Source organism: Podarcis filfolensis (genome assembly GCF_964270895.1).
Source record: "Podarcis filfolensis genome assembly, chromosome: 11".
NCBI classification, from domain to species: Eukaryota; Metazoa; Chordata; class Lepidosauria; order Squamata; family Lacertidae; genus Podarcis; species Podarcis filfolensis.
This window is the reverse complement of record NC_139613.1, coordinates 8,657,358-8,683,715: the sequence shown is the minus strand read 5'-3', so window position 1 is coordinate 8,683,715 and position 26,358 is coordinate 8,657,358. Positions and strand designations below refer to the sequence as shown.

At 46.7% G+C, this 26,358-nt stretch overlaps 1 protein-coding gene across 5 annotated transcripts in view; it reads left to right on the top strand.

The window, feature by feature from the left end:
* LOXHD1 (lipoxygenase homology PLAT domains 1) overlaps positions 1 to 26,358 on the top strand; it is a 194,308-nt gene that overhangs the window by 146,185 nt on the left and 21,765 nt on the right. For all 5 annotated transcript variants that reach the window (XR_014539524.1, XM_083575472.1, XM_083575474.1 and 2 more), the window contains 5 exons: positions 150 to 264; positions 2,567 to 2,775; positions 15,717 to 15,902; positions 18,518 to 18,645; positions 21,932 to 22,049. Coding sequence is in view for 4 of the 5 variants with exons in the window: in XM_083575472.1 (XP_083431598.1) it covers positions 150 to 264; positions 2,567 to 2,775; positions 15,717 to 15,902; positions 18,518 to 18,645; positions 21,932 to 22,049 (756 nt within the window). In the remaining variant the exon portion in view is untranslated. The remainder of the gene's footprint in view (positions 1 to 149; positions 265 to 2,566; positions 2,776 to 15,716; positions 15,903 to 18,517; positions 18,646 to 21,931; positions 22,050 to 26,358) is intronic.

The following is a 26,358-nucleotide window of genomic DNA, read 5'->3' as shown; positions in this document are numbered from 1 at the left end:
CATTGCCCTTGGTAAACAGCTGACTTGGAATAACCCATACCAGGAATTGCGGTAATATTGTTCCTTGGGGTCTGGAGAAACTTCTTCCGACTTTGCTGGGAAGGCTGGGTCTGATATGTCCCCTGAGTGTATTTGCTCTCTCCCATTAGAACTACGATCCTGACAAAAAAGACGCTGGTGACTCATCCCTGAGCCGGGACAACAATGCCAACGTCAAGGATAAGAAAACAGACAGTTCGGGTGAATCTCCTCCGGAAGGGCCATGTAAGGATATGATGCACTGCAGTGGGAAGAGGGCAGGCAGACGGCCATTTGGCACTTGAACATGTGACTTTGCAGGGTTGGAGAAGAGATTTCAGTCAGTTCATTGCAATTCCCCAAGTGCATTGACCACCAGCCCTTCTTACCAGGGAACTCTGGGAATTGTAGCTCGATGAGAGGAATATGGATCTCCTAACAGCTCCACCACGACTTCTCCCAAAGAATCCTGGGAGTTGTAGTTCATTAAGGGCACTGAGGATTGTTAAGTGACCCCCTCCCTTATCTCTCCACAGAGCTGCAGTTCCCAGAGTGGTTTAACTGCCCATTCCTCTTCCCAGAGAACTTTGGGAATTGGAGATCTGTGAGGGGATTAGAGGTTTCCTAACAACCAACCAGCGCGGGTGGCGCTGTGGTCTAATCGACCGAGCCTAGGGCTTGCCGATCAGAAGGTCGGTGGTTCGAATCCCCACGACGGGGTGAGCTCCCGTTTCTCGGTCCCTGCTCCTGCCAACCTAGCAGTTCGAAAGCACGTCAAAGTGCAAGTAGATAAATAGGTACCGCTCCGGCGGGAAGGTAAATGGTGTTTCCGTGCAATGCTTTGGTTCGCCAGAAGTGGCTTAGTCATGCTGGCCACATGACACGGAAGCTGTACTCTGGCTCCCTCGGCCAATAAAGCGAGATGAGCGCCGCAACCCCAGAGTCGGCCACGACTGGACCTAATGGTCCCTTTACCTCTAACTTTACCTTAGTCAGAGGGAGAAGACTGTGGGGAAGAGGTGTCAGAAGCTGGAGAGGTTACAGGGCTTAAGTGAGCAGGGAGAGTCTGTGGCAGAGAGAGTCCAGAATCAGAGGCAGAAGCCGAGCAGGAGAGGAGGGAGGCCAAGATGGGTCAGGCTAGTGAAGAGGCATGGGTGTCTCCCCCTCCTGCTGTGGCAAGCTTTCCCCTCCCAGTCTCCCAGAACCAGGAGAGGCATGAAGCAGGGGGCAGCAAAGACAAACATGCAGCTTGCTTGGGGGAAAAACCCTGGAGAGGAGAAGACACAGACAGCTGTGTACTTGAGTCATGGCAACTGCTTCATGGGAATAAGACCTACCGGAGATGAGTTGTTGTTCACATAATAATAATAATAATAATAATAATAATAATAATAATAATTTATTATTTATACCCTGCCCATCTGGCCTGACCCTGCTGTGTAGATCCTTTCTTGCTAGTAAGAGTTGCTCAGTGTGATTTACTGCTGGCTCATGCCTGTCAACACGGGACACGGGTGGTGCTGTGGGTTAAACCACAGAGCCTAGGGCTTGCCGATCAGAAGGTCGGCAGTTCGAATCCCCGCGACGGGGTGAGCTCCCGTTGCTCGGTCCTTGCTCCTGCCAACCTAGCTGTTTGAAAGCACGTCAAAGTGCAAGTGGTTATATAGGTACCGCTCCGACGGGAAGGTAAACGGAATTTCCGTGTGCTGCTCTGGCTCACCAGAAGCGGCTTAGTCATGCTGGCCACATGACCCAGAAGATGTCTGTGGACAAATGCCGGTTCCCTCGGCCTATAAAGCGAGATGAGCGCCACAACCCCAGAGTCGTCCGCGACTGGACCTAATGGTCAGGGGTACCTTTACCTTTTAACAACCAACCCTATCAAGGACTGGTTGGATGCAGAGGAATGGGGAGGGTACCAGCTGGGGAACCCCCAAGGGAAGAAGGCTCAGAGCCTGAGGTCTGGTGGTGGGTTGATGACGAGTAGTCAGGGGGAGAAGGGACACGGGTGGCACTGTGGGTTAAACCACAGAGCCTAGGGCTTGCAGATCAGGAGGTTGGCGGTTCAAATCCCCGTGAATGGGTGAGCTCCTGTTGCTCGGTCCCTGCTCCTGCCAACCTAGCAGTTTGAAAGCATGCCGGTGCAAGTAGATAAATAGGTACCGCTCTGGAAGCTGTCTGCGGACAAACACTGGCTCCCTCAGCGTGTAGAGTGAGATGAGCGCTGCAACCCCAGAGTTGGTCACGACTGGACCAAATGGTCAGGGGTCCCTTTACCTTTACATGTCTGTCAGCACCCTTAACAAATGACAATTCCGTGGATTCTTTGAGAGAACCAATGGGTGTTTAAAGTGGTATGATGATGCTTTAAATGCATAGTGCAGACGGGGTCTCACTGTCCCTAGATGTGGCTCCCCAAAGTCTCGGTCAAAGAACCAATGAATAGACCTCATGTCTGAAATCCTTTACCTGCAGATGCCAAGGATTAAACATGGAACCTTCCCATACCCTCCACCGCTCACTTGCCTTATTCTTCCTTTCTTTCCAGTAATTCCTTACCACATCATTGTCACCACGGGTGCCGAGCTGGGTTCAGACACCGACAGCCGAGTCTATATCATCATTTCGGGTCCCCGGAAGCTGCAGACGGGCCGGCTGTGGCTTGACCTCCCGGATGGACAGACTGAGTTTGCAGATGCCTCCGTGGAGAAATTCTCCGTCATGGGACTGGATGTTGAAGAAGTAAAAAGTATGGAGGTAACTGTACAAGTGAAGAGTGAGATCTGGGAGTGTTGGTGTTGTGGGCCTTCGACCCAAACTTCTCCCCAAAGAGGGCAGAGCAATTGGAGGCTGTACTGAAACAAGGCATCCCAAGTACGTCTCTTCATAGCTGTCAACCGTCCCTTATTTGGCGGGAAAGTCCCTTATCCCAGCGCTGTGTCCCGCTGCTGTCCCTTATTGATGATGTCCCTTAAATTTCCCAGGTTTCAAAGGAAGCAGCTCCTCTCCCTCCCTGCCAGCCAGGGAGGAGGGAGGCTCCAACTGTGTTGCTTGGCTGCGTTGCTCACCCAATAAGGAGTCTAAGAACGACTGGGGGGGTGAAGCTTGCATGCCTTGTGCCAATCAAATTGGCCACGTTGTCTGGGGACTCGCCTTTGCTCAGCGCTTCCCAGAGGAAAGGTGATGGTGGTTTTCCTTGCTGCATCCCCTTTGCTGGGTTGCTGCGCTGTGGGAACCACCGCTTAAGGCTTCGTTTGGCTGCTGGCTGGGCTTTCTGCCTTTGACTTGGAGGGGCTCAGAAGTTGAACATACCTGTGCTTGGAAAATCCCTTATTTTGGCTGCTGATCCCTTATTTTCAAGGTTGCTGGTCCCTTATTTTCAAGGCTGCTGGTCCCTTGTTTTCAAATCTGTAAGCTGACAGCTATGCGTCCCTTGGAGTTAGGGGACCTTTGGCCCCCAGATGTCACTGAACTGCAGCTCCCTTGGCTCCAGCAAGCATTGCCAATGGCTATGGTTGATGGGAGTTGTAGTTCAGTGTCATCTGGAGGGCCAAAACATCCTCCCAGCCTACATATATGAAGCTGCCATAAATTGTTTCAGATGATTGGTCCGTCAAGTCCAGTATTGCCTGTTTTGATTAGCTGTAGCTCTCTGCAGTCTCCCGCAGAGATAGCAGAGGTTGAACATGGTTTCGTGGAGCTGCGGGTCTTCCCATTGGCAGTGTGTGTTTTGTGCTAAAAAGTGCTGCAATGGAGTGTGTGTGCCATTGCGCCACAAGATGGTGAGATGGTCACTGTCTTAGATGGCTTTCAAAGCAGAGTGAGGTAAACAAATGGAGGGGGGAAAGCCCATCAATGACTACAAGTCATTGTGTCCAATGGGAAACTTCTGACTTCCAGTGAGGCAACATGGTGGGCGCCACGGCAGCGAGCAGCTCCTGAAGCCAGCCAGAACCAACTGCCCTACCAGGCTGGCTCTGGGCTGCTGAGACTGCCACTGCTGCCTCCAGTACCGAAGGGGAACCAGGGACGCCTGGCGCATCAACTGGGGGAGCCGCTGACCCCCCTGACCCAAATTGAGCCGGGTGCAAGAGCGCCCGGCCACCAGGCTGACTGTCCAGTGGAGCTCTGGGACCAGGAAAACCCCAGAGCTAACACGAAAAGAAAGGGGAGAGGAGAAAGAGGAGAGAGAAAGAATAAATAAATAATAATAATAATTTATTATTTATACCCCGCCCATCTGGCTGGGCTTCCCCAGCCATTCTGGGCGGCTTCCAACAAAATATTTAAATACAGTAATGCATCAAACATTAAAAGCTTCCCTAAACAGGGCTGCCTTCAGATGTCTTCTAAAAGTCTGGTAATTGTTCTTCTCTTTGACATCTGGTGGGAGGGCGTTCCACAGGGAGGGTGCCACTACCAAGAAGGCCCTCTGCCTGGTTCCCTGTAATTTGGCTTCTCACATTGAGGAAACCGCCAGAAGGCCCTCGGCGCTGGACCTCAGTGTCCAGGCAGAACGATGGGAGTGGTATACTGGACCAGGTATACAGGACCAAGGCTGCTTAGGGCTTTAAAGGTCAACACCAACACTTTAAAATGTGCTCGGAAACGTACTGGGAGCCAATGTAGGTCTTTCAAGGCCGGTGTTATGTGGTCTCGGCGGCCGCTCCCAGTCACCAGTCTAGCTGCATTCTGGATTAATTGTAGTTTCCAGGTCATCTTCAAAGGTAGCTCCACGTAGAGTGCATTGCAGTAGTCCAAGCGAGAGATAACCAGACTATGCAGCACTATGGCGAGACAGTCTGTGGGCAGGTAGGGAGAAAAAAGAAAGGAGCCCCAACATTGCCACTGCTAAGGAGAGAAGTAGGAGAGCACCGGGAGGGCAAGGACACATGGCCGAGCCCAGGTCCGAACCAAGCCTATGTCCCCAGTAACTAGCATCCCCCCCCTTCAATGGGAAACTTCCATTGTCAGATGCAGGATATCTCCCAGCACTACTATCTGGCAGCTGAAACTGCTGGGGAAGGGTGCTGTTTCCTTTGGTTGGTATTCAGCTAAGCTGGCATTCAGCAAACCCACGACTAAGCAGAATGTTCTGCTTTGGGTCTTCCCTAAGACAGCTGTTTAGTCACTGTGAAAAGCAAGGTGCTTGTTCTATATGGAGCTTGTTCTGAGCTATGAAGACTCTTCTTACTGCATGTGTGAGTGAGTGCCCGTGTTTGTGCATAGGATTGGTTGGTGTTGCACAACAAATCTGCTCCTCCGAAAGGCTGAACTGTTTGCAATAAGGAAAGTGATGGGGAAGTGAACTGTAAAGCGTGGGATAACACTTGCCTTGACACAAAATCATCTCATCTCCCCACAAACAAGTCAAAATGCATGGTCATTAAATAGCCAACATCATCTAATCTTCCTGCAAACGAATCCAGATGAATGCTAAATAAATAGGTCACCTAGTAGGGCCCAAGGAGGTATAGCAACTTTGGGGGGATGTTGGTATCCAACATTAGTAATACTCAAAGTAGACCCATTGAAGTTAAGGAGCATGATTAAGGCTGCAATCCTAACCCTACTTACCTAGGAGTGAGGCTCCCTGAATTCAGCAGGAATCCTAACCCTACTTACCTAGGAGTAAGGCTCCCTGAATTCAACAGGATTTACTTATGAGTAGACATGTTTAGGACTGCATTGCAACTTTGGTCCATAATTTCAGTGGGCTTACTCTGAGTAAAACCTAGTTGGCGTGTCCCCCAAATTTGCATTGATACGTATAAATTTCATATGCAAATTTCATGCAGCTCTGTATCCGTCCTCCTTTTTGGTGATTCAGTTCCTCTTTTTAGTGACGCGTAAGTAACTCCCTTACCTGCGCAGGTGGGAAGATGTCTTAGTTTGATGGCTTACAAATTGTGCATGCCTAACCAAATCCTATTCCTTTCCCTTCAGCACACATCGTCTGAATATGATTCCTGCAAAATATCCCAATGCAAAAATCACTTATATTTGGTGTGCATCTGTTTGGGTGGTGTGCGGCTGGGGGCGGTTCTCAGCTATGCAACCCCCCCCCCACACTTTCAATCTATAAATGCTGTAAAAAAAAAATGAGAGAGACAATGATGACTTGACAAAGTGTTGCTCTCTATCAGAGATCGGATTCATAAATGGCCTGCGGGGAGGAAAACTTCTTGTATAATTTCCTAGCTCGACATGGAAATTGTTTTCACAGCTTGCCAGACCTTGGGAGACCTCTCATAGGAGAGCATTAATCATGGCTCATAAGCAATGTGCACCAATCAGAGATCCCAGCGCAGGAACCCTTATACAACAAAGGGTTTGAGAGGCACAATTTGCATAGACAATCACTCCACTCAGCTTTATCCCCACCCCACCCCAAAATAAACCTTTGCTTTTTCCTGACGGCCATCTGCAGGCAGCGTGGTTGCTCTTGCATGCTATGCCTTCTGCTTCCCCCCGATTAAAATTATTGATTTTTTTTTTAAAAAAAGCTAAAAGCAGGTATTTAAAAATATTCCAAATGATGAAAAGCAACAGTAGCTAAAAAAGGAATAAAACACATACGAACCTTCTGCAGATCTAGATAGATTTACCTGAGCAAAAATGTGTTAAGGAGGTGCCAAAAACAGACAGCAATGGCGCTTGTCCAAAGTCAATAGGCAGGGAGTTACAAAGTTTAGGTGCCGCCGCATGAAAATGGATAGCAAATCTTACGTTGTACGTGTAACAGTGCCAGTTCCACAGATCAAAGCACTCTAGTGGGCATGTATAGGGTAAGGCAATTCAGCAGGCAGTGACATAGCATGGGGGGCACGGGATGGTTGCCCCGGGCACAAAATTGTTAGGGGTGCAATATTTCAACACCCGGTACTGCTACAATCCAGCTTTGTGCTTCTATCGTTGGGGTCCGTTAAAAATTGCTTCTCTGTGTGAACTAGGAAGTGACTTCTCCAGACTATGGCATGATTCTTCTTTTTGTATCTCTGTGCCTGCGATCCCTGCATGACACGGACACTGTTAAGCAGTTGAATGTGCATGCATACTCTGTCCATTTCCCTCCCTTCCCGGTGTGGCCCTGGGCCCTGGCAACCCATGCTACACCGCTGTCATCAAGTAACCTCTTCTCACGGTTGCCAACCAGAGAAGCCTGCCAGCAGTGCCTGGGTGTGTAGCTACATTCTCCCCACTTGTGATTCCCAACCTCTGTCAACAGGGGTATCTAAGACATCTGGGGTGAACAAAACCTGGGAGACACCAGCTATGCATTCCAATCTGGACGCCATGGTACAGTGTCCAGACTGGACAGCATTCTGCTCACACAGGGTCTGATCCCCTCAATGGAATCAACAAACATAGGTAACATTAAAATCACAGATCACGCCCCAGTAGAAGTCACCGTTAAAATAGGAGAGGGACCACATCATGGTCCTTCAGTCCCATCCTAACTACAAACAAACAAATCAGAGAGAGTCTCACAAAAACTCTCCAAAACTACTTCAAGGAAAATGATGTAGACACTATAACAACCCCCCTCTTATGGGACGCAATGAAAGCAGTCACCAGAGGAGCTTGCATAAAAGAGAAAGCGTTCCTTAAAAAACAAACCTTCTCAAAAATTAGGAAAATAGAACAAGACATCACTGCCCTCTCATCATGCTACAAACAAACAGGATCCGAAAAACTCCTTCAACTTATAGAACAAAAAAGGAGAGAACTAGACTCCCTAGAAATCAACAAAACAATGATCAGCATTCTATATTCTAAACAACACTTCTATGAATATGGAGGGGAAAACTCCAGACTATTAGCAAATAGATGTAGTGAAAAAGCACTCAAAACAAGAATACACTGCATCACCAAAAAAGATGGCAACATAACAGTGCAGGTACAACAGAGGCATTGAGGATAGTAGCCGCCGAGTATTGCAACATGACCTACCTGTCTCTTACGCTTGCAAAGAACTGCTTTAAAGTATTGGGGCAATAGCTGCTGAAACAGCTCGGGAAACAGAGTCAGCTGATCAAAGTGGCTGCCATTAGTGGCAAAAGGTTTCTTTATGTTCTACATTAGTTCCTTGTCTGCCCATCAACTAGAATAAATTATACCTCCCTCAGGACGCAGGGGGTCTAAACCACTGAGCCTCTTGTGCTTGCTGTTCAGAAGGTCAGCAGTTAAAATCTGCACGACGGGGTGAGCTCCCATTGTTCTGTCCCAGCTTCGGCCAACCTAGCAGTTTGAAAGCATGCCAGTGCAAGTAGATAAATAGGTACCACTGTGGCGGGAAGGTAAATGGTGTTTCCGTGCACTCTGGTTTCCATCACAATGTTCCATTACTCCAGAAGTGGCTTAGTCCTGCTGGCCACATGACCCGGAAAGCTGTCAGTGGGACAAACGCCGGCTCCCTCGGCCTGAAAGCGAGATAAGCGCCGCAACCCCATAGTCACCTTTGACTGGACTTAACCATCCAGGGGTCCACCTTCCCACAGCTGCAACAAAACATGTCTCTCCCATATGGGGCTCTACAGCCGCAGCAGGCGCTATGACTCTCCGATGGGTTGACTTCACCCCCAAAGGCACACTCCTCCCTTGTCTCCCAAGACAGACGGATGCCAACAACAAATCAATATAGTGTGCAAATTTGTCTATTTGGATTGTGCCTCATTTGCCACCAAATTCTTTGACATCATGTAGTGTCTTTACCAATAAGGCCTTTATTAGATTATCCTGACTCTTCAGCTTTTCTTGTTCTCCTCCACCTCCTTGAGGCTTTGCGTCTTCTCTCATTTTGCTCCATCTGGCCAGAATGGTCTTTTGGCTAATCCAATCCAGCTTCCCCTTTGACAAATCCATCATGTCTCATTATTGCAACCTTGCAGCATCTCTGCCAGCTGGGATTTGCCAGACCTCCCTGAATGCCCGGGGCAGGGAGCTAGACAGGGTCACTTTCTGCTTGCGAGAGCCTAGAAATGAGCTATGAAAGGTAGGCCAGAGTACAAGAATGAAAAATGGACAGAAACTGCCCATTCATAAATTTGAGTAGGAAATAGAAGATTCTACCTGGAAGAGGAGTGGAATGTCCTTACACGGTGAGGGGGAAACTGGGGCCTTCTACTTGTTATAGGACTCTACCTCCCGGAAAAGCAAAAAATTGACCTTCTCCTGTTAGGCAAAGATCATAAGACGACCCGGACGGTCGCCAGATTCTGTGTACAAATCTGTAGGTGCAGACCATCCCCCAAACCAAACTAGTTCGTTAAGAAAATCGCCAAATTCTGTTCCATGGGTGACTCTGGGTCATCTCTCTGCAGTAGCTTATCTTAAAGTTTTAAGTGTCTATATGCTTATCGCATTTATAAATTTTAAATTTATTGTTGTACATTGTTTTAAATGTTTGTTTTCCTTCTGGGATTGTACCCCCAAGTGTGTTTTATAAGCTGCTCTCCGACCGTAATAAATTATCTATCTATAGGACTCTAACTCCCATCAGCCCAAGCCAGCATGGTCAATGGACTCAGGGAGAATGGGAGTTGTAGTCCATAGAACCATAGACTTGTAGAGTTGGAAGGGACCCCAGGGTCATCTAGTCCAACCCTCCGCAATTCAGGAATCTTAACTAAAGCATCCATGACAGATGGCCATCTAACCTCTGCTTAACAACCTCCAGTGAAGAAACATCCACAACCTCTCATGGGAGTCCAATTCTACTGTCGAACAGTTCTTACTGCCATAAAGTTCTTCCTGACGTTATGATGGGATCTATTTTCTTGTAACTTGAAGCCATTGGTTTAAGTCCTACCCGCCAGAGCAGGAGAAAACAAGCTCACTCCATCTTCCATGGGACAGCCCTTGAGATATTGAAGATGGCTATCATATCTGCTCTTTTTGTTGTTTAGTCGTGTCCGACTCTTCGTGACCCCATGGACCAGAGCACGCCAGGCACTCTTGTCTTCCACTGCCTCCTGCAGTTTGGTCAAACTCATGCTGGTAGCTTCGAGAACACTGTCCAACCATCTCATCCTCTGTCGTCCCCTTCTCCTTGTGCCCTCAATCTTTCCCAGCATCAGGGTTTTTTACAGGGAGTCTTCTCTTCTCATGAGGTGGCCAGAGTATTGGAGCCTCAGCTTCAGGATCTGTCCTTCTAGTGAGCACTCAGGGCTGATTTCCTGCAGAATGGATAGGTTTGATCTTCCTGCAGTCCATGGGACTCTCAAGAGTCTCCTCCAGCACCATAATTCAAAAGCATCAATTCTTTGGCGATCAGCCTTCTTTATGGTCCAGCTCTCACTTCCACACATCACTACTGGGAAAACCATAGCTTTAACTATGCGGACCTTTGTTGGCAACTTTATGTCTCTGCTCTTAAACTCCTCTTTTCCAGGAGGACATGCTACCCAACTCCCTCAACTGCTCCTCATAATGCTTGGTGAGAAAAATTTAACACCGATTGAGAAAGAGAGGTTTCAGAAGGAGACAGGTTTAACATTAGTTAAGAAAGTAAAATATCTGGGGGTTAATATGACTGCTAAGAACTTAAACTTATTTAAAGATAACTATGAGAAATGTTGGACAGAAGTGAAAAAAGACTTAGAAGTATGGTCAAATTTGAAGCTTTCCTTGTTGGGTCGAATTGCAGCTATAAAGATGAATGTATTGCCAAAAATGTTATTTTTGTTTCAATCATTGCAAATTTTGGACAAGATGGACTGTTTCAAGAAGTGGCAGAGAGATATTTCTAGATTTGTCTGGCAGGGCAAGAAGCCCAGAATAAAATTTAAAATATTAACTGACGCAAAGGAAAGAGGCGGATTTGCCCTGCCAGACCTTAAACTTTACTATGAATCAGCAGCATTCTGCTGGTTGAAAGATTGGCTGCTTCTTGAGAACACAGACATTTTGGACTTAAAAGGTTTTAATAATGTTTTTGGGTGGCATGCATATTTGTGGTACGACAAGGTTAAAGCACATAAAGCATTTAAAAACCATATTGTCAGGAAAGCATTGTTTAATGTCTGGATAAGATATAAAGATTTACTTGAAAATAAAACCCCAAGGTGGTTGTCACCAATGGAAGCAAAGGCTCAGAAAAAGCTCAATATGGAGGCCAAATGGCCTAAATATTGGGAAATTTTGGAACAAGAAGGAGACAAATTGAAATTGCAGAGTTTTGAGAAATTAAAAGATAAAGTGCGAGACTGGCTTCATTATTATCAAATAAGAGAGGCCTATAATTTGGACAAAAAAATTGGCTTCCAGGTGGAAAAATCAAAATTGGAAACAGAACTGTTAGATCCCAAAACTAAGATACTTTCAAGAATGTATAACTTGCTGTTAAAATGGAATACGCAGGATGAAACGGTTAAATCTGCTATGATTAAATGGGCACAAGATGTTGGACATAACATTATGTTTGCTGACTGGGAACAGTTGTGGACCACCGGTATGAAATTTACGGCATGTAATGCCTTAAGAGAGAATATTATGAAAATGATATACAGGTGGTACATGACACCAGTCAAGCTTGCAAAAATATATCATCTGCCCGATAATAAATGTTGGAAATGTAAAGAAAATGAAGGTACATTCTTTCACCTTTGGTGGACGTGCCCAAAGATTAAGGCTTTCTGGGAGATAATCTATAATGAAATGAAAAAGGTATTTAAATATACCTTTCTGAAGAAACCAGAGGCCTTTCGCCTGGGCATAGTCGGCCAATTGGTGCCAAAGAAGGATAGAACTTTCTTTATGTATGCAACAACAGCAGCAAGAATACTGATTGCAAAGTATTGGAAGACACAAGATTTACCCACCCTGGAAGAGTGGCAGATGAAGGTGATGGACTATATGGAATTGGCGGAAATGACTGGCAGAATCCGAGACCTGGGAGAAGAGTTGGTGGAAGAAGATTGGAAGAAATTTAAAGACTATCTGCAGAAATATTGTAAAATTAATGAATGTTAAAATGATGCTGGATTGAAAACAAGTGGCATTAGCAACAAAGTTAATAAGAATATGCAAAAATGGATTGATTATGGATGAAAATATATAGTTATAATATGTTAAGATATAGAGTTAAGATAAATGAAAGAGGGTAAGGATTTGCTGATTAGATTATGTAAATGGGAATACAAAAAGGGGAGGTGTGAGGTGGTCAAGGAAACAAGCAAATGAGTTTACAGATATCAAAAAATGGATTTGTTTTTATTTTTTTCTTACCTATTTGCTTTTTGCATTTTGTATTTTTATTTTTATTGTTTTTCTTTTTTATGTATTTTTGTATGTTTTTTCTTAGTTCTTTCTTTTTATATGCTTTTTTCTTATTTTGTAAACCTTTGTTTTTTGTAAAATTTCAATAAATATTTATTAAAACAAAACAAAACATAATGCTTGGTTTCCAGACCCTTGATCATATTGGTTACTTTCTGACAGTAAGAGCCAGTGTGGTGTAGTGGTTAAGAGCGGTAGTCTTGTAATCTGGGGAACCGGGTTTGAGTCTCTGCTCCTCCACATGCAGCTGCTGGGTGACCTTGGGCCAGTCACACTTCTTTGAAGTCTCTCAGCCCCACTCACCTCACTGAGTGTTTGTTGTGGGGGAGGAAGGGAAAGGAGAATGTTAGCCGCTTTGAGACTCCTGAAGGGGAGTGAAAGGCGGGATATCAAATCCAAACTCTTCTTCTTCTTCTTCTTCTTCTTCAACAGTGGAATGGTCTCCCTTGGGAGATGGTGGACTCTCCTTCCTTGGAGATTTTAAAGCAGAGGTTGGATGGCCATCTGTCATGGATACTTTAGTTGAGATTCCTGAATTGCAGAGGGTTGTACTAGATGATCTTTGGGGGGGTTACCTTCCAACTCTATGATTCTGTGACTTTCAGAGACTGAGCAAAAGCTAGCTGGAGAGGTAGCAATGATGGATACCAAAGCCATTTTCATTATTCCTATCCCATGTCAGGAATCTGCTATGGAAGGACAAAATCTGTCAGTTTTGATTTCTCATTTTTCCAACCTTTTCGCGTAAGATTGCATTTTTAAGTTCTCATGAGAATTCACCGGCATTTTAGTTTGCCTTTTTCTTAATTTATAGGCAGTATTGCCTAATATAAACTTTAACAAACAAGCACCCTTATGGTGCATTTTTATAGGTGGCTTTTTCCACTAACCCATGTGTTTTATGTACCTCTTCCCTAATATACGCATTTCTTTTGCACAAATTGCTTGGTTTGAGAAATGCACTGTGAAATCTGGAGAAGTCCTTTCGAAGAACAGCCACAGTTTGGGTCCGTGCATGATTTTGGGAGCAGCGAATTAGGTACATGCCTGTTAGGAATGCAAACTGAACTACATTCCTCCCCCATTGTGAGCACCTGCCAGTCTCCCCGTCAATCGCTCAGTTTCCAAGGCGATTAGATGTAATTTTCTGCAGCTATGCAGCCTTTAGCCGGGTGGTAATGCCCCTGAATGGGAGGGATGGCTGAAACAGTTAGATAAAGTTATCAGTTGTTTCGTGTAAATTTGTGTGTGTAGTGGGAGGAGATATACAAGTGATCGGCTGTTTCAGATGGAATGACATATCGCATGGAGGGTGGACTGGGAACTAATTTCCCCACTTGAAGCAGAGAAGCCAAAAGGGTTTGGACGCCTCTGCTAATAAGGAACAACTTTTGCTTTGAACACGATGAACTGTCAGGCTTTCCAGTGTTTTCGTGAGCAGATTGTTCATTAGGGCTGATTGACTGCGAGAGGCTCCCTTGAAGTGATTGGGATACATAATTATGCTGATAAGAATGTGCCCGAGATTAATCTCTTAAGTAATTTAGCAGTGACATGCGGCGAGATTCTTGGAGAGAAGTCTAAACTGTTAGCAGTTTGTCAGACAGTTCAGACAGCGCCGGCTGAGAGGATTCGCATCTCTCTGAGCTAAGTAGGGTCGTGCGAGTTCAGGGAATGGTTGCAAAGCGCCACAGAGCTATAGAAAGATGTTCTTCACTCTGTCCCTCGTGGATCAAAGAGCTGGTCGGTAGACCTAAACCAGTACTGCTCACAGGTTTTCCACAAACATTTTAAGCTGCCTCCTTTTTCTTCCAGATTCCCTTTTCCACAAACATATTCCCCACCTCCCGCTTTTCGTGCTACTTGTGAACATGACCGTCTTTCCATTTCCATCGCTTTCACTTCTAGTGTCCATTTTTTATTGTTCTGTTTTCCCCATTTCCCGTGGATTGTTTTTATAGGCCCTGCTGAGAAATGCAAGTAATTAAGTGGCACATAAATGTATTAAATAAATAGAAGTTTACAAAGCAGCCCAGTGGCTATGTGGCCTTGTAGCATATACCGTACTTTACCATGTATAAGACGAGGTTATTTTATTTTTAAAAATTAGTTTAAAAATATGGGGTCGTCTTCTACACGGATAGTGCATAGGAGGGACGTGTGATTGGCTGCTCCCGCGAGCCTGAGATTGTCATCAGCTATTGGGCGTGTTATTGGTGGCTGCGGCAAGGGCTGGTGTTGATTGGCTGTTGGTGCATGAGTTGGGCGGGCGATTGGCGGCATCTGCCAGTAAGGGGACAGACAATAAGCGGATATTGCGACGTGTGCGAGTGGCAGAGCAGGTTATGCGGGTGAGCGATTTTTGGCAATCCCCCCTAAAAAAAGCTCAACAAGTCTGGGCAATCCTCCCCCAAAAAGCCGAACAACAATTCTGGGCAATCTCTCCCCATTTTCTTAATTTGGAGTCCCCAAAAATAAGGGGCCTCTTATACATGGGAGCGTGTTATACATGGAAAAATACAATAAATTTTATGAAATAAAGTACAGCAGTGATTCCTGAGGGTGGGGGAACTGAGGCACGCACAGGCCGAGCGCCGTGGTTTGCACCTGTGGGTTGTGCTCCTCCAGTGTGTCTCCTTCAGCCCCTGCCAACCCCCACCCAGGTGGCTAACACACAGTGGGGCTGCAGTTCTGGAACCCTTTTTCTCTGGGTCAAATTTTCAGAATAAAAAATTCCTCCTGCCACACCCATTTTCAACTGATAAATAAAAGTATTTAAAAATCATTTTATAAGTTGTGTGTCTTTATTATTATTTATTGCAATTGCTAAGAGTGAATTTCTGTTTATTTATTATCTGTTTATTATTTGCCAATGTTTTGAGAGTTAATTTAATTGTGTAAATCGCCTTGAGTAGAAAGGCGGTATACAAATTAAAAGTGAAATGAAATGAAATAAAAAAAAATAGGAAGCGGGTGACGCTGTTGGTTAAACCACAGAGCCTTGGACTTGCCGATCAGAAGGTCGGCGGTTCGAATCCCCATGACGGGATGAGCTCCCGTTGTTTGGTCCCAGCTCCTGCCAACCTAGCAGTTCGAAAGCACGTCAAAGTGCAAGTAGATAAATAGGTACCGCTCTGGCGGGAAGGTAAACAGCGTTTCCGTGCGCTGCTCTGGTTCGCCAGAAGTGGCTTAGTCATGCTGGCCACATGACCCGGAAGCTGTACGCCGGCTTCCTTGGCCAATAAAATAAGATGAGCGCCGCAACCCCAGAGTCGGCCACGATTGGACCTAATGGTCAGGGGTCCCTTTACCTTTACCTTTACATAGCGTTGTGGTGCCATTCTCTCCATCATTGTGTGCTCGGCTTGCCCAAGCTTTCATGTTGACCAACAGTGATTCTTCCTTTCCGGCTCCACTAGGTGGGTCATGATGGTGCCACACCAGAAAGCTCCTGGCTCTTGGAAGAAATAACCATCATTGTGCCCACCAAAGGTGTCATGTATACCTTTGTCTGCAAGTGCTGGCTGGCCAGAGACATGGGAGATGGACTGACCTCGCGGGTCTACAACATCCTGGATGCAGACTGTGTCAACGTTGGCCTGAAGGTCAGTCATATCACCTTGCCTTATACCTCTCACCAGCCACTTCTGAAGCAAATATAACTCTTTTTTTCTGGGAGGAAACTAGTGGTTCTCAAATTCTCCTGCCTTTGCCAGACCACTTGAAAATTACTGGTGGCTTTGGTGGACCACCAAAGAACTCTTTTTGTCCTGCAGAATTCTTTTTTTATTGTGAATTCATGATTATTTGTACCCATGATTGTATCAGGGCAGCTATATGTGATCTTGTTTCCAACACTGTTAGTGTCTGCAAAAGTTTCATGGTGGGCACGCTGCTTCATTTACAATAGGTGCCTGTCCTGTAACTTCCTGATGCTGTAATTTTTCGCACCGCTAACGTCCTGGGGTGTAAGTACTGCTTTGGTTGTGCTATAGAACAGTAGTCCTCCTCCAGATTCCAATAATAAAGTAACATTAGGGAAATGTCATAATCCTGTGCTGCCAGCTGAGTCAAGGGAGAAGTCAGCCCACCAGCCGAATCTCAGGTGAGTTCTTGCCTGGAGGCAGAGTTTGTATATAAGGTTCAGTGCAGTCCTAAGGCCAGGAGGGTCTCAGGTCAAATAATAATAATAATAATAATAATAATAATAATAATACCCTGCCCATCTGGCTGGGTTTCCCAAGCCACTCTGGGCGGCTTCCAACAAAATATTAAAATACAATAAGCTATTAAACATTAAAAGCTTCCCTAAACAGGGCTGCCTTCAGATGTCTTCTAAAAGTCTGGTACAGTGGTACCTCAGGTTACATATGCTTCAGTTTACACTAACCCAGAAATAGTGCTTCAGGTTAAGAACTTTGCTTCAAGATGAGAACAGAAATCGCGCTCCGGCGGCGCAACGGCAGCAGGAGGCCCCATTAGCTAAAGTGGTGCTTCAGGTTAAGAACAGTTTCAGGTTGAGAACGGACCTCCGGAACGAATTAAGTACTTAACCTGAGGTACCACTGTAGTTGTTTTTCTCTTTGACATCTGGTGGGAGGGCGTTTCACAGGGCGGGTGCCATTACCAAGAAGGCCCTGTGCCTGGTTCCCTGTAACTTGGCTTCTCGCAGCAAGGGAACCGCCAGAAGGCCCTCAGAGTTGGACCTCAGTGTCTGGGCAGAATGATGGGGGTGAAGACACTCCTTCAGGCATACAGGACCAAGGCTGTTTAGGGCTTTAAAGGTCAGCACCAACACTGTGAATTGTGCTCGGAAACATACTGGGAGCCAGTGTAGATCTTTCAAGATCAGTGTTATGTGGTCTCGGCGGCTGCTCCCAGTCACCAGTCTAGCTGCCGCATTCTGGATTAGTTGTAGTTTCCAGGTCACCTTCAAAGGCAGCCCCACATAGAGCGCATAGTCAGATGATCCGGGAGTCAAGAAAGCCAAGGGTTCATGGTCGCAAGAAGCAGCAAGGTCTGCCCAGGAATGACAAGGACTCTCCTCCCTGGAAGGGAGGGGAGTGGTTGTGGGCGGGAGCCTGAGCCCCGCCTCCCTCTCTTACCTGGCTGGCGCCCGCCCCTGCCGGTGGGCAACCAATCAGGTGACACCGGGGGGGCGTTTCTTTTGCAGCCTATATGCTGCGGCGCCAGCCCACCCTCGGCCTCATTCTCCTTCGTCCCGGCGCGAGTCACCCACCCTCCACTCCCTCTAGCTCAGGATCTTAAACTCTCCTTGGCCTTGCTATGGACCTTAGGTTGGTCGCCCCGGTTGCCTAGGGGGAATGACAAATGTTGTTTCCAGCAACCGACTGAGGCTGGAAACCCTGCTTAAGATATCTGGAGCCAGCTGGTTCTCATCAGGAACAAGAAGGCTGATCATCAGCAGGTGGAGTCACTTCGCCATCTGCTCCTTCAGGCTGCTGCGCAGCAGGTGAAGCTGACTCCTGGCCCATGACAGGAAACACCGAAGAACAACTAATGTGTAGATGGTCCAGTATAAAAACATCACAATTGTGGTTTTATTCTGTCAATAAAATGCTGGAAAATGCACAGCAAAAAAACCACCACAACACTTCTGGAGGTGCCCCAACACAGATAATGGCTTGTAGTTTAATAATTGTAGCCTTCCTTTTCAAATGTGATGGATCATGCTATAAATTAAGACATTACTGTGAAAACCAGGGCCATGCTATTAAAAACATGGGCCCTAGGTATGGGGGTGCTCAGAAGGCCCCTTGAATTGGTCAATTTTTAGGGAAGAAGTTACCATGGCCAATGGCCATTGATGGATCTTATCCCCCTAAACTGCTCAAGCTACAGACTATCTCCATATCACTCATGGCAGGGAGCTCTACCAATTAATTGTTTGTATTGGGGGGGGGGGGCTGCTATAGGACAACCGATTCCAAGACATTTCCCCTCTCTTTAATGTGGAATTATTTTCATTTTTTACCCTAATCCCTTCGTTTACCTGGAAGTTCCTTCTGCCCATAAAGCCAGCCTTGTTCCATGCATAGCCTAAGGAGCCAATGACACAGCCACGGTCCATTCTATTTTTTTACAATTGTGGCTTGGTCTTTGGTGGGGTTTTTTACAATAAGTATTTTTTTAAAAAAAATATTATTATTATTATTTTAATTACAGAAAGTAAAATCACAAGTCCTTCATCTCTTTCCAGATTCTCTATGAAGTGACCGTTGTGACTGGCGATGTCTCACATGCTGGTACGGATGCTGGTATTTTTATCGTGCTCTTTGGATCTAACGGGTGCTCTGAAGAGATGCAGCTGGAGAAAAACGGAGTCAGGTAAGCAGGACTTTGCCAAATTCCTTGTTCCAGAGCTCCCAATGGCAGAGTCCATTCTTGAGCCCCTGGAGGGCCGTTTGGTCTTTGTGGGTTCGTTGTGTTGGACTTGGTTTGAGAAAGTGCCTAGTTTATCTCTGGGTAAATCATGATCTCTCATACGGCTGCCAATGGGATTTCCTGGTCCTGTACCTGTAGACTGAGGCCCCTGCCCTCTACTCCCTGCAATCTACTGCCAAGAACTGCTGCTCATAGACATATATTCAATCAGCATTTCCTAAGCATCATTAGCAACAACAACCTCTCTGTATCTGCCCAATTTGCCTTAGAAAGGTGCTTCCACATTTTGCTTTCAAACTTTCTTTATACATCTCTAATTGACTTTTTAAAAAAATGAAAATTAAAAGTCCAGGGTCCCTGCTTGCTCAGGGCCTGGTACATGTGTATCCTGCTGTTGGTGGACCTGATCTCTCTATCTGATTTTCCCTATCAGAAAATCTAAACAATATAACAGGGAGTATAGGAAGTTCCCATTGAGCCGGTTGCTGTCTGCCCTGGTTTGCAATGGCTCTCCAGGGTCTCAGGCCTGCTTCCTAATGGAGATGGCAGTTTGCCAGGACTGGAAACATGTTTTTCTCCTAACTGCTGTAAAAATTTTAAAAAAGCAAAAGGAAAAAAGGCAAGCTGAGATTTGGGTGGTTTTTCTGCAGTTCCATGGAATTGCAAAATGCACAGAGGCCTGGATACAATCCCAGAAAATTGCCATGCGAGGATAATTGGGACAGCAAATTGTAGTTACCCTAAGACTTGAAGCCTTTCTTTAAGTAATAACCCAAGGTGATTTATGCAACAGAAACAATTCAATACATAATAGAAATTTAATAAATAAAAAACAAGCACGTCTTTAAACTGTCCCAGATAATAAGGCAATTTAATTTACATTAGCTTTAAGCTACAAAATTGCTCCTGGCCATGCAAAAATTGATAAGTGGACATGAGGGCAGGAACAGCCAATAGGTTCCTCCTGAGAGATGAGCCCATATCCAGGAGAGGGCAGTGTGCCAGGCCATTTATCTGCTCTGTCTTCACCCCTTTTTCCTCTTGTTAGTGTTTGATTCAGATTTATGCCCCCGCATGCATATAAATTAAGCGTTCTCAAAGAGCTCTCTTGCCATCTAGTTCATCTCTCCAGGGCAATAGCCTCTGTGTAATTTAATCTGTCCTGTGGAGCAACAGGGAGGTTTAGAATCCAACAAACAGTTATGAGCAGGATCTTTAAATGTGTTGCTTGCAGGAGCAGCGTGATAGCAGAACTGCTCAGCCTGGAGGGAACCTGGATCAAGCCAGTGGCCCAGCCAGCCCATTATTGTCTGCGATGACTGGCAGTGGCTGTCCTGTGTCTCACCCAGAAAGAGGTCCACCACCTGTTGCAAGAACCTTCTACCTGGAAATGCCTGAGAGTTAGCTAGGGTCCTTCAGCCAGTGTGGTGTAGTGGCTAAGAGCGGTGGACTTGTAATCTGGTGAACCGGGTTCGCTTCCCTGCTCCTCCACATGCAGCTGCTGGGTGACCTTAGTCACACTTCTCTGAAGTCTCTCAGCCCCACTCACCTCCCAGAGTGTTTGTTGTGGGGGAGGAAGGGAAAGGAGAATGTTAGCCGCTTTGAGACTCCTTCAGGTAGTGATAAAACGGGATATCAAATCCAAACTCTTCTTCTTCAGCAGGTGAAGCGTGTGTGCTCTCCTACTGACAGCGATGGCACATGCAAAGTCCAGATAAGGATGCATGACGTGGGTTGGAATGGGGTGAGGAGAGATATTTCAGGCAGGCAGGAATGAGGCCCTCATCCCTTCAGCCTTGGAATCCCAGGCAGCGGCGGAGCAAGCCAATCAGGCTCCTTGGGCGGCACGCGTGTCCTGAGCCCAGGGGTGTGCCCAGCCACCCGTGGGGGCGGGGCAAGCTGGGGCAGGACACTCTGCAGGACCTCCAAGGACTCTGCCTGCCTCCTCCCACTCAGCAGCCCTACAGCTGGGGGAGGAGACAGTGGGCAGACCATATGGGGCAGCATGGAGCCTGCGGGCGCTCAGGCCACCGCGTCACTCCCAGGAGAGACGCGTGGCTCTGCAGGCCCCGCAGTGAGTGCCACCTGACATTTTGTCACCCCCTCAGTGGTGACACCTGGGGCGGACCGGCTCCACCGCACCCCGCTTCCTCCGCCCCTGACCCCAGGTGTCATTGGACTACAGTTCCCATCATCCCTGAAAATTGGCTAAGCTGGCTGAGGATGATGGAAGTTGTTGCCCAGTAACATCTGGGGCCCTAAGGTTGAAGAACACTGCTGTGGTCACAACCCACTCTGTGTCCATACAACCCTCCCTCAAGCAATTCCCCAAGCCTTATCAAACACCAGCCATCTTTGCTCACTTCCTGGAGAAGGGACAGGCATACACGACAGGGCTGTGCGCTACTTTATAAAGTACAGTCCTCTGTCTGAAGAGCTGTCCAGTCCACGTTTGGTTCAATGAACCATCGGAAGGGAAAGCAGGGGGCCTTAAGGACATCGGAAGAGAGCTGCTGGATCAGGCCAGATGTTTGCTGCAAGTCTGCAAGCAGGCCTTGAAGCTGCCAAGCAGACTGAACACACAGGTGATGCAGACCGCCTGATCCCAACTATAGTGAGATATGGTTTTCATTTAAATTTTAGGAAATTTCATTCATTAGCATATGTGAATTTCATGTTTGTGCATTTATGTGATATGTAAACAGACACTCTCTTTAGTGCTACCTGGCACTTTCCCTGACTAAATGGACAAAAAGGAAAACACCAGACTGAAAAGAAGTCTTCCAAGTGGTCTTCCCTGTGCCAGGATTGATTTGACCCTTGTGGAAAGAGACGTCTTCTGCTTGGCAAAGTATGCTCTGGAATGGAGTTGCGCCAGGATACCATATTGCCATGAATCTCACTCGTGACAAGCAGAGTCCGCAAAGCAGACTCTTAAAGCAGCCATGGCCACTTAACAGGGGGGGTGGGCCAAATCCATCCTCTGCCTCCCATCCACCCCAAGGCCAATTCATGCAAGGACCACCGAGTCAAAAGACAGAGCATGAGACCAGCATCCTTTCCTTGCAGTGGCCAACCCGATCCCCCAGGGAAGCCCACAAGTGGGGTATGAGTGCAACAGCACTCTCCCTGCAACCTGGAAGATCCTACTCTTTCTTCCAACCAGTGGCCAGGGGCTCTTTCATGTATGAAGCTGACCTAATTCTGAGCCAATTTCTCATTCCTCCAGATTTGAGATTGGCCAAAAGGACACCTTCATCATGGAGATTCCCGACATTGCACCACTCAGGAAGATGAGGATACGGACAGATGGAGAAGGGTGTCGCCCAGATTGGTTTCTCGAACAGGTAGCAACAGAGTTCTTGAACTCCTCCACTGCTTGTGGGGATGGTCCGTGTGAATTCTTTTCATGGAGTGACTCCATTTTGGAGAAGGGACTTTGGTTTCTTTTCTAGATCTACCTGGAGTTACCTAAGACATGTGCTTTATGTCAAAGCTACCGTCTGTTGCGTGGCAAGGTCCCAAACCCTCCCAGGAAGTGGAATAAAGACACATGAAACAGTATTTTAGGTCAATGGGCTAAAAAGGCCACAACTTTGTTGGTTACAGAATGTGAGTGGTATTGGCTTAGGCATTGAAAACCACACGACTACAGTGGTACCTCTGGATATGAATGGGATCCGTTCCGGAGCCCTGTTCGCATCCTGAAGTAAATGTAAGATGTGGCGGCGTGTCTGCGCATGCGCGGGTCGCGTTTTGCCGTTTCTGTGCATGTGTGTGACATCATTTTGAGCGTCTGCGCATGTGCGAGCAGCGAAACCCAGAAGTAACGCGCTCTGTTACTTCTGGGTCGCCGCAGAGCGCAACCTGAAAATACTTAACTTGAAGCTACTTCAACCCGAGGTATGACTGTATATCTGACTCCTGCCCATCTGCAGGAGTCTTCGAAGGGTTAACCACTGGTAGAGGGAGCCCTGCTGATGCACATCAACTAGGAACTCCCCCAGGGTCACTGCTAGGGGTCGTGCCATGGCCCTAGCCAGGGGGCTTCGGACAGAGACCACGCCCTTCGGATTCCTTTAACGGAATACCCTTGAAATAGAAGGGGTAGGTGATGGCCACTACCTCCCCTCACCTTCAACCTAATACTCCAATCCCTAACCACCAAACCTTACAAAGTTGTGACGAATTGCTACGAGGTAGGCGAAAAACCAAATGGGCAATGCCAATTTGCCAAGTGGAAAAAATTCCTACTAGGTCCCTTCAACAGGCGACCAACCGAGGTCCATAGTAAGGTCAAGAGATAAAGAACCTAACCTAAGGGAGATGGGGCGGGAGAACTGCCCGAGCAGGGAGAAATGAAACATGTCCTTGGCCGTGGGCAGTTTAAATAGCCCATGCCATGCCCCTGGACCGTCCGGATTGGACAGCCTTGGGTTGATGCGGCCGAGAACCAAGCAGTGGCGTAGAGGCAACTCCGCTCCATGTGCGTGGGAAGGGCTTGGTCCCAGCCCGCAACATCATCTCCCCGGGGATGGGAAACAGCGTTCCCAAATACAGCTTCAGCACACTGTCCAACACCGTAAACGCTTCATTTCAAATGTTTTGTTCCTTCCTTAGAGGGATTCAATCTCTCATTATTTACATCCCAAGGTTTTCAAGGGATGGTAATAAGGAAAGTCTGCTTGGCAAGGTCGCGTTTTTCATTAATGTTTCCTCCAGCCCTTCAACTTCTTATCTTGCTAGAAACGGAGACATGGGAGATCTGTAAGGAAAGCCAAGAGCAACCTATAATTTTACCCAAGCGGACTCTCTGCTGCTCGACTTTATTAGGAGAGCACATTGGCTTTGAGCCATCGCACCTGCAATACATTTCAAATCCTCTTTTGTGGTAGGAGGCCCCAAGGAGAAATTGTAGCTGCCATGGATGCTTTTGGAGAGAATGTTGCACATCCATGAGTGGGGGGTGGCTCAGCCTGGCTTGGATCCATGCGATTGTTGAAAGGGCCATTTCAGATATTTATTTTGCCAAAGCATCTTTTTAAATAATAGTTACAAAATGTATCGCTCCCTCCCCTTTCTTTGATGTGCCAAATATTTAAAATTCCCTTTGCTTCCATCTCTGCTTCCCACCCACCCCATATAATCAAGTCACACAGCTGTACGAAAATTAAGATTCTTCAGGTGGGATGGGTACGGTATTTATTTGTCGCTTTTGATATTTGTACATCTTCGCTTTGTGTCTTATGCTCATTGCAGCTAGATGAGCATAAATAGGGTTGCCGTATTTCCAGAGGTAAAAATTCAGACCAAAAAAAAGTTGTTGAGCATTTTTGGGCGACTCTCTGCTCACCCTGCTACTGCTGCCAAGCCCAATCTGTCCAACACCCCCTCCAAAAAGCCCCCCACATTTGCTTAAAATTGTAAAAATCCCCCTGGACAAAAGGAAAACATGTCTGATGTCCTTCGTGTCCAAAGCAAGACAGCAAAAGCGAAGGCTATACACAAACAGAAGTTCCCGGCATACTGTGCTGGAGTGTAAACAGACATGTGACATGCAACAATCTCATGCCTATTCCTTAAGGTGGAATGGAATATCCCAACATCAGGCACCCCAAAAGAGGACATGTTCGAGATTTGTCAGACTTATGGCAACCTTAGCATAAGAGAGAGAGATATAAGGGGAAAGAAAACACGTGCTTCTACAACTGCTACAGAACCTTCCTCCAATGATCACGCTTTGCAGCCTTTCATAGGGAACCACGCTGAAAGCAAAGGGAATGACTGGGAGGCAGCAAGGATTTTAACTGGACAGAGGTTTGAGAGATGGGGAAGGTGATGGGGAAACCACACAGGGTTGGGCAGAAGCAGCGCTTTGACCAAAATTTGGCAAAATTGATTCAGTAAGTTGAGGAGAAATTGTTTCGTGAAATCTCCCCAACCCGACTTTCTTCCTCCAAATTCTTTTGCTGCTGGTTCAGCACGTTTACATGGGAGTTGGTTCCATTGGTCTCACATGGCTTAACGTCCGATTTGACATGAATAGCATTGTACTGTTTATTTCTGATTTCCTCATCCCCTCCACCCGCTCAAATGTGGTCTAGGGTGCCTTTTAAACCTTTGAATAAAGCATCTTTGGGGTTGTTGTTGTTTTGCAAGGCAGTCTTACTGTTAAAAATAAATAAAGCCGGTTGTTGAAATCTAGCTGTGATTTCCTGCATCGCAAGAGTTGGGACTAGGTGACCCTTTGGGTCACGTCCAACTTTACAGTTCTATGATTCTATTAAACTTCCCCGTGGGATGATTAAAAATAGGGCTGCATGGAATGGCGTGCAGTGACTTTATATTTTTAGTGAGTCTGCTTCAGTCACTGCCTTTGTTTTGTGGGTGAAATTTAGCACTGAACCTCTCGAATAAAACAGCTGCTGAAGCAACGAGCCGCCCACTCTGTATTAAATGTGCTTATCTGTAGATGCTCAGCTGCTCATGTGTACCAAAGGAGGCAGCCATTTTTATGATGGAAGCCATTTTCAAGTTCTCAAAGATCACCCCAGAACCAGTGAGGTCCTCCTGAACTGGTGCAGAACTTGGCAGATGCCCAGCCATGTCGACTCCCGATGGGGGACTAGGAAGTAACTGCTGCCCGCAAACCTGTGCTCTCCAAATTGGAGAGCTGGAGCTACATCCTTCACTTACCTTGGACTACTGCAATGCACTCTACATGGGGCTACCTTTGAAGGCGACCCAGAAACTGCAAATAATCCATAATGCAGCAGCTAGACTGATGGGAGTTGTAGTTCAACAACATCTGGGGACCCACAGATTGAGAAAGGCTGGTCTAGATAGAGGAAGAGAGCAAGGTATATAATAATAATAATAATAATAATAATAATAATAATAATAATAACAATAATATACTTATACCCCACGCAATCTGGCTGGGTTTCCCCAGCCACTCTGGGTGGCTCCCAACAGAAAATTAAAAGCACAACAAAATGTCAAACATTAAAAACTTCCCTAAACAGGACTGCCTTCAGATGTCTTCTAGAAGTCAGATAGTTGTTTATTTCCTTGACATATGATGGGAGGGCGTTCCACAGGGTGGGTGCCACCACCAAGAAGGCCCTCTGCCTGGTTCCCTGTAACCTCACTTCTTGCAGGGAAAGAACTGCCAGAAGGTCCTTAGAGCTGGACTTCAGTGTCTGGGCTGAACGTTGGGGGTGGAGACGCTCCTTCAGGTATACTGGGCTGAGGCCATTTGGGGCTTTAAAAGTCAGCATCAACACTTTGAATTGTGCTCAGAAACATACTGGGAGCCAATGTAGGTCTTTCAGGACCGGTGTTATATGGTCTCAGTGGCCACTCCCAGTCACCAGTCTAGCTGCCACATTCTGGATTAATTGTAGTTTCCGGGTCACCTTCAAAGGTTAGGCATTGGTATGGTTCTGTAGATGGAAGGGGGGAGGTAGCGCCATCACCTGCCCCGCATATTGAAGGGTAGTCAGTTAAAAGATTCCAGGGGGCATGGCCCTATCCGAAGCTTAGGGAGGTGAGGGCCCAAGGCATGCCCCCAAGCAGTGACCCTGGGGAAGCTCCTAGTTGATGTGCATCAGCAGGACTCCCCCCACTGGTGGTTAACCCTTCCCGGACTTCAAG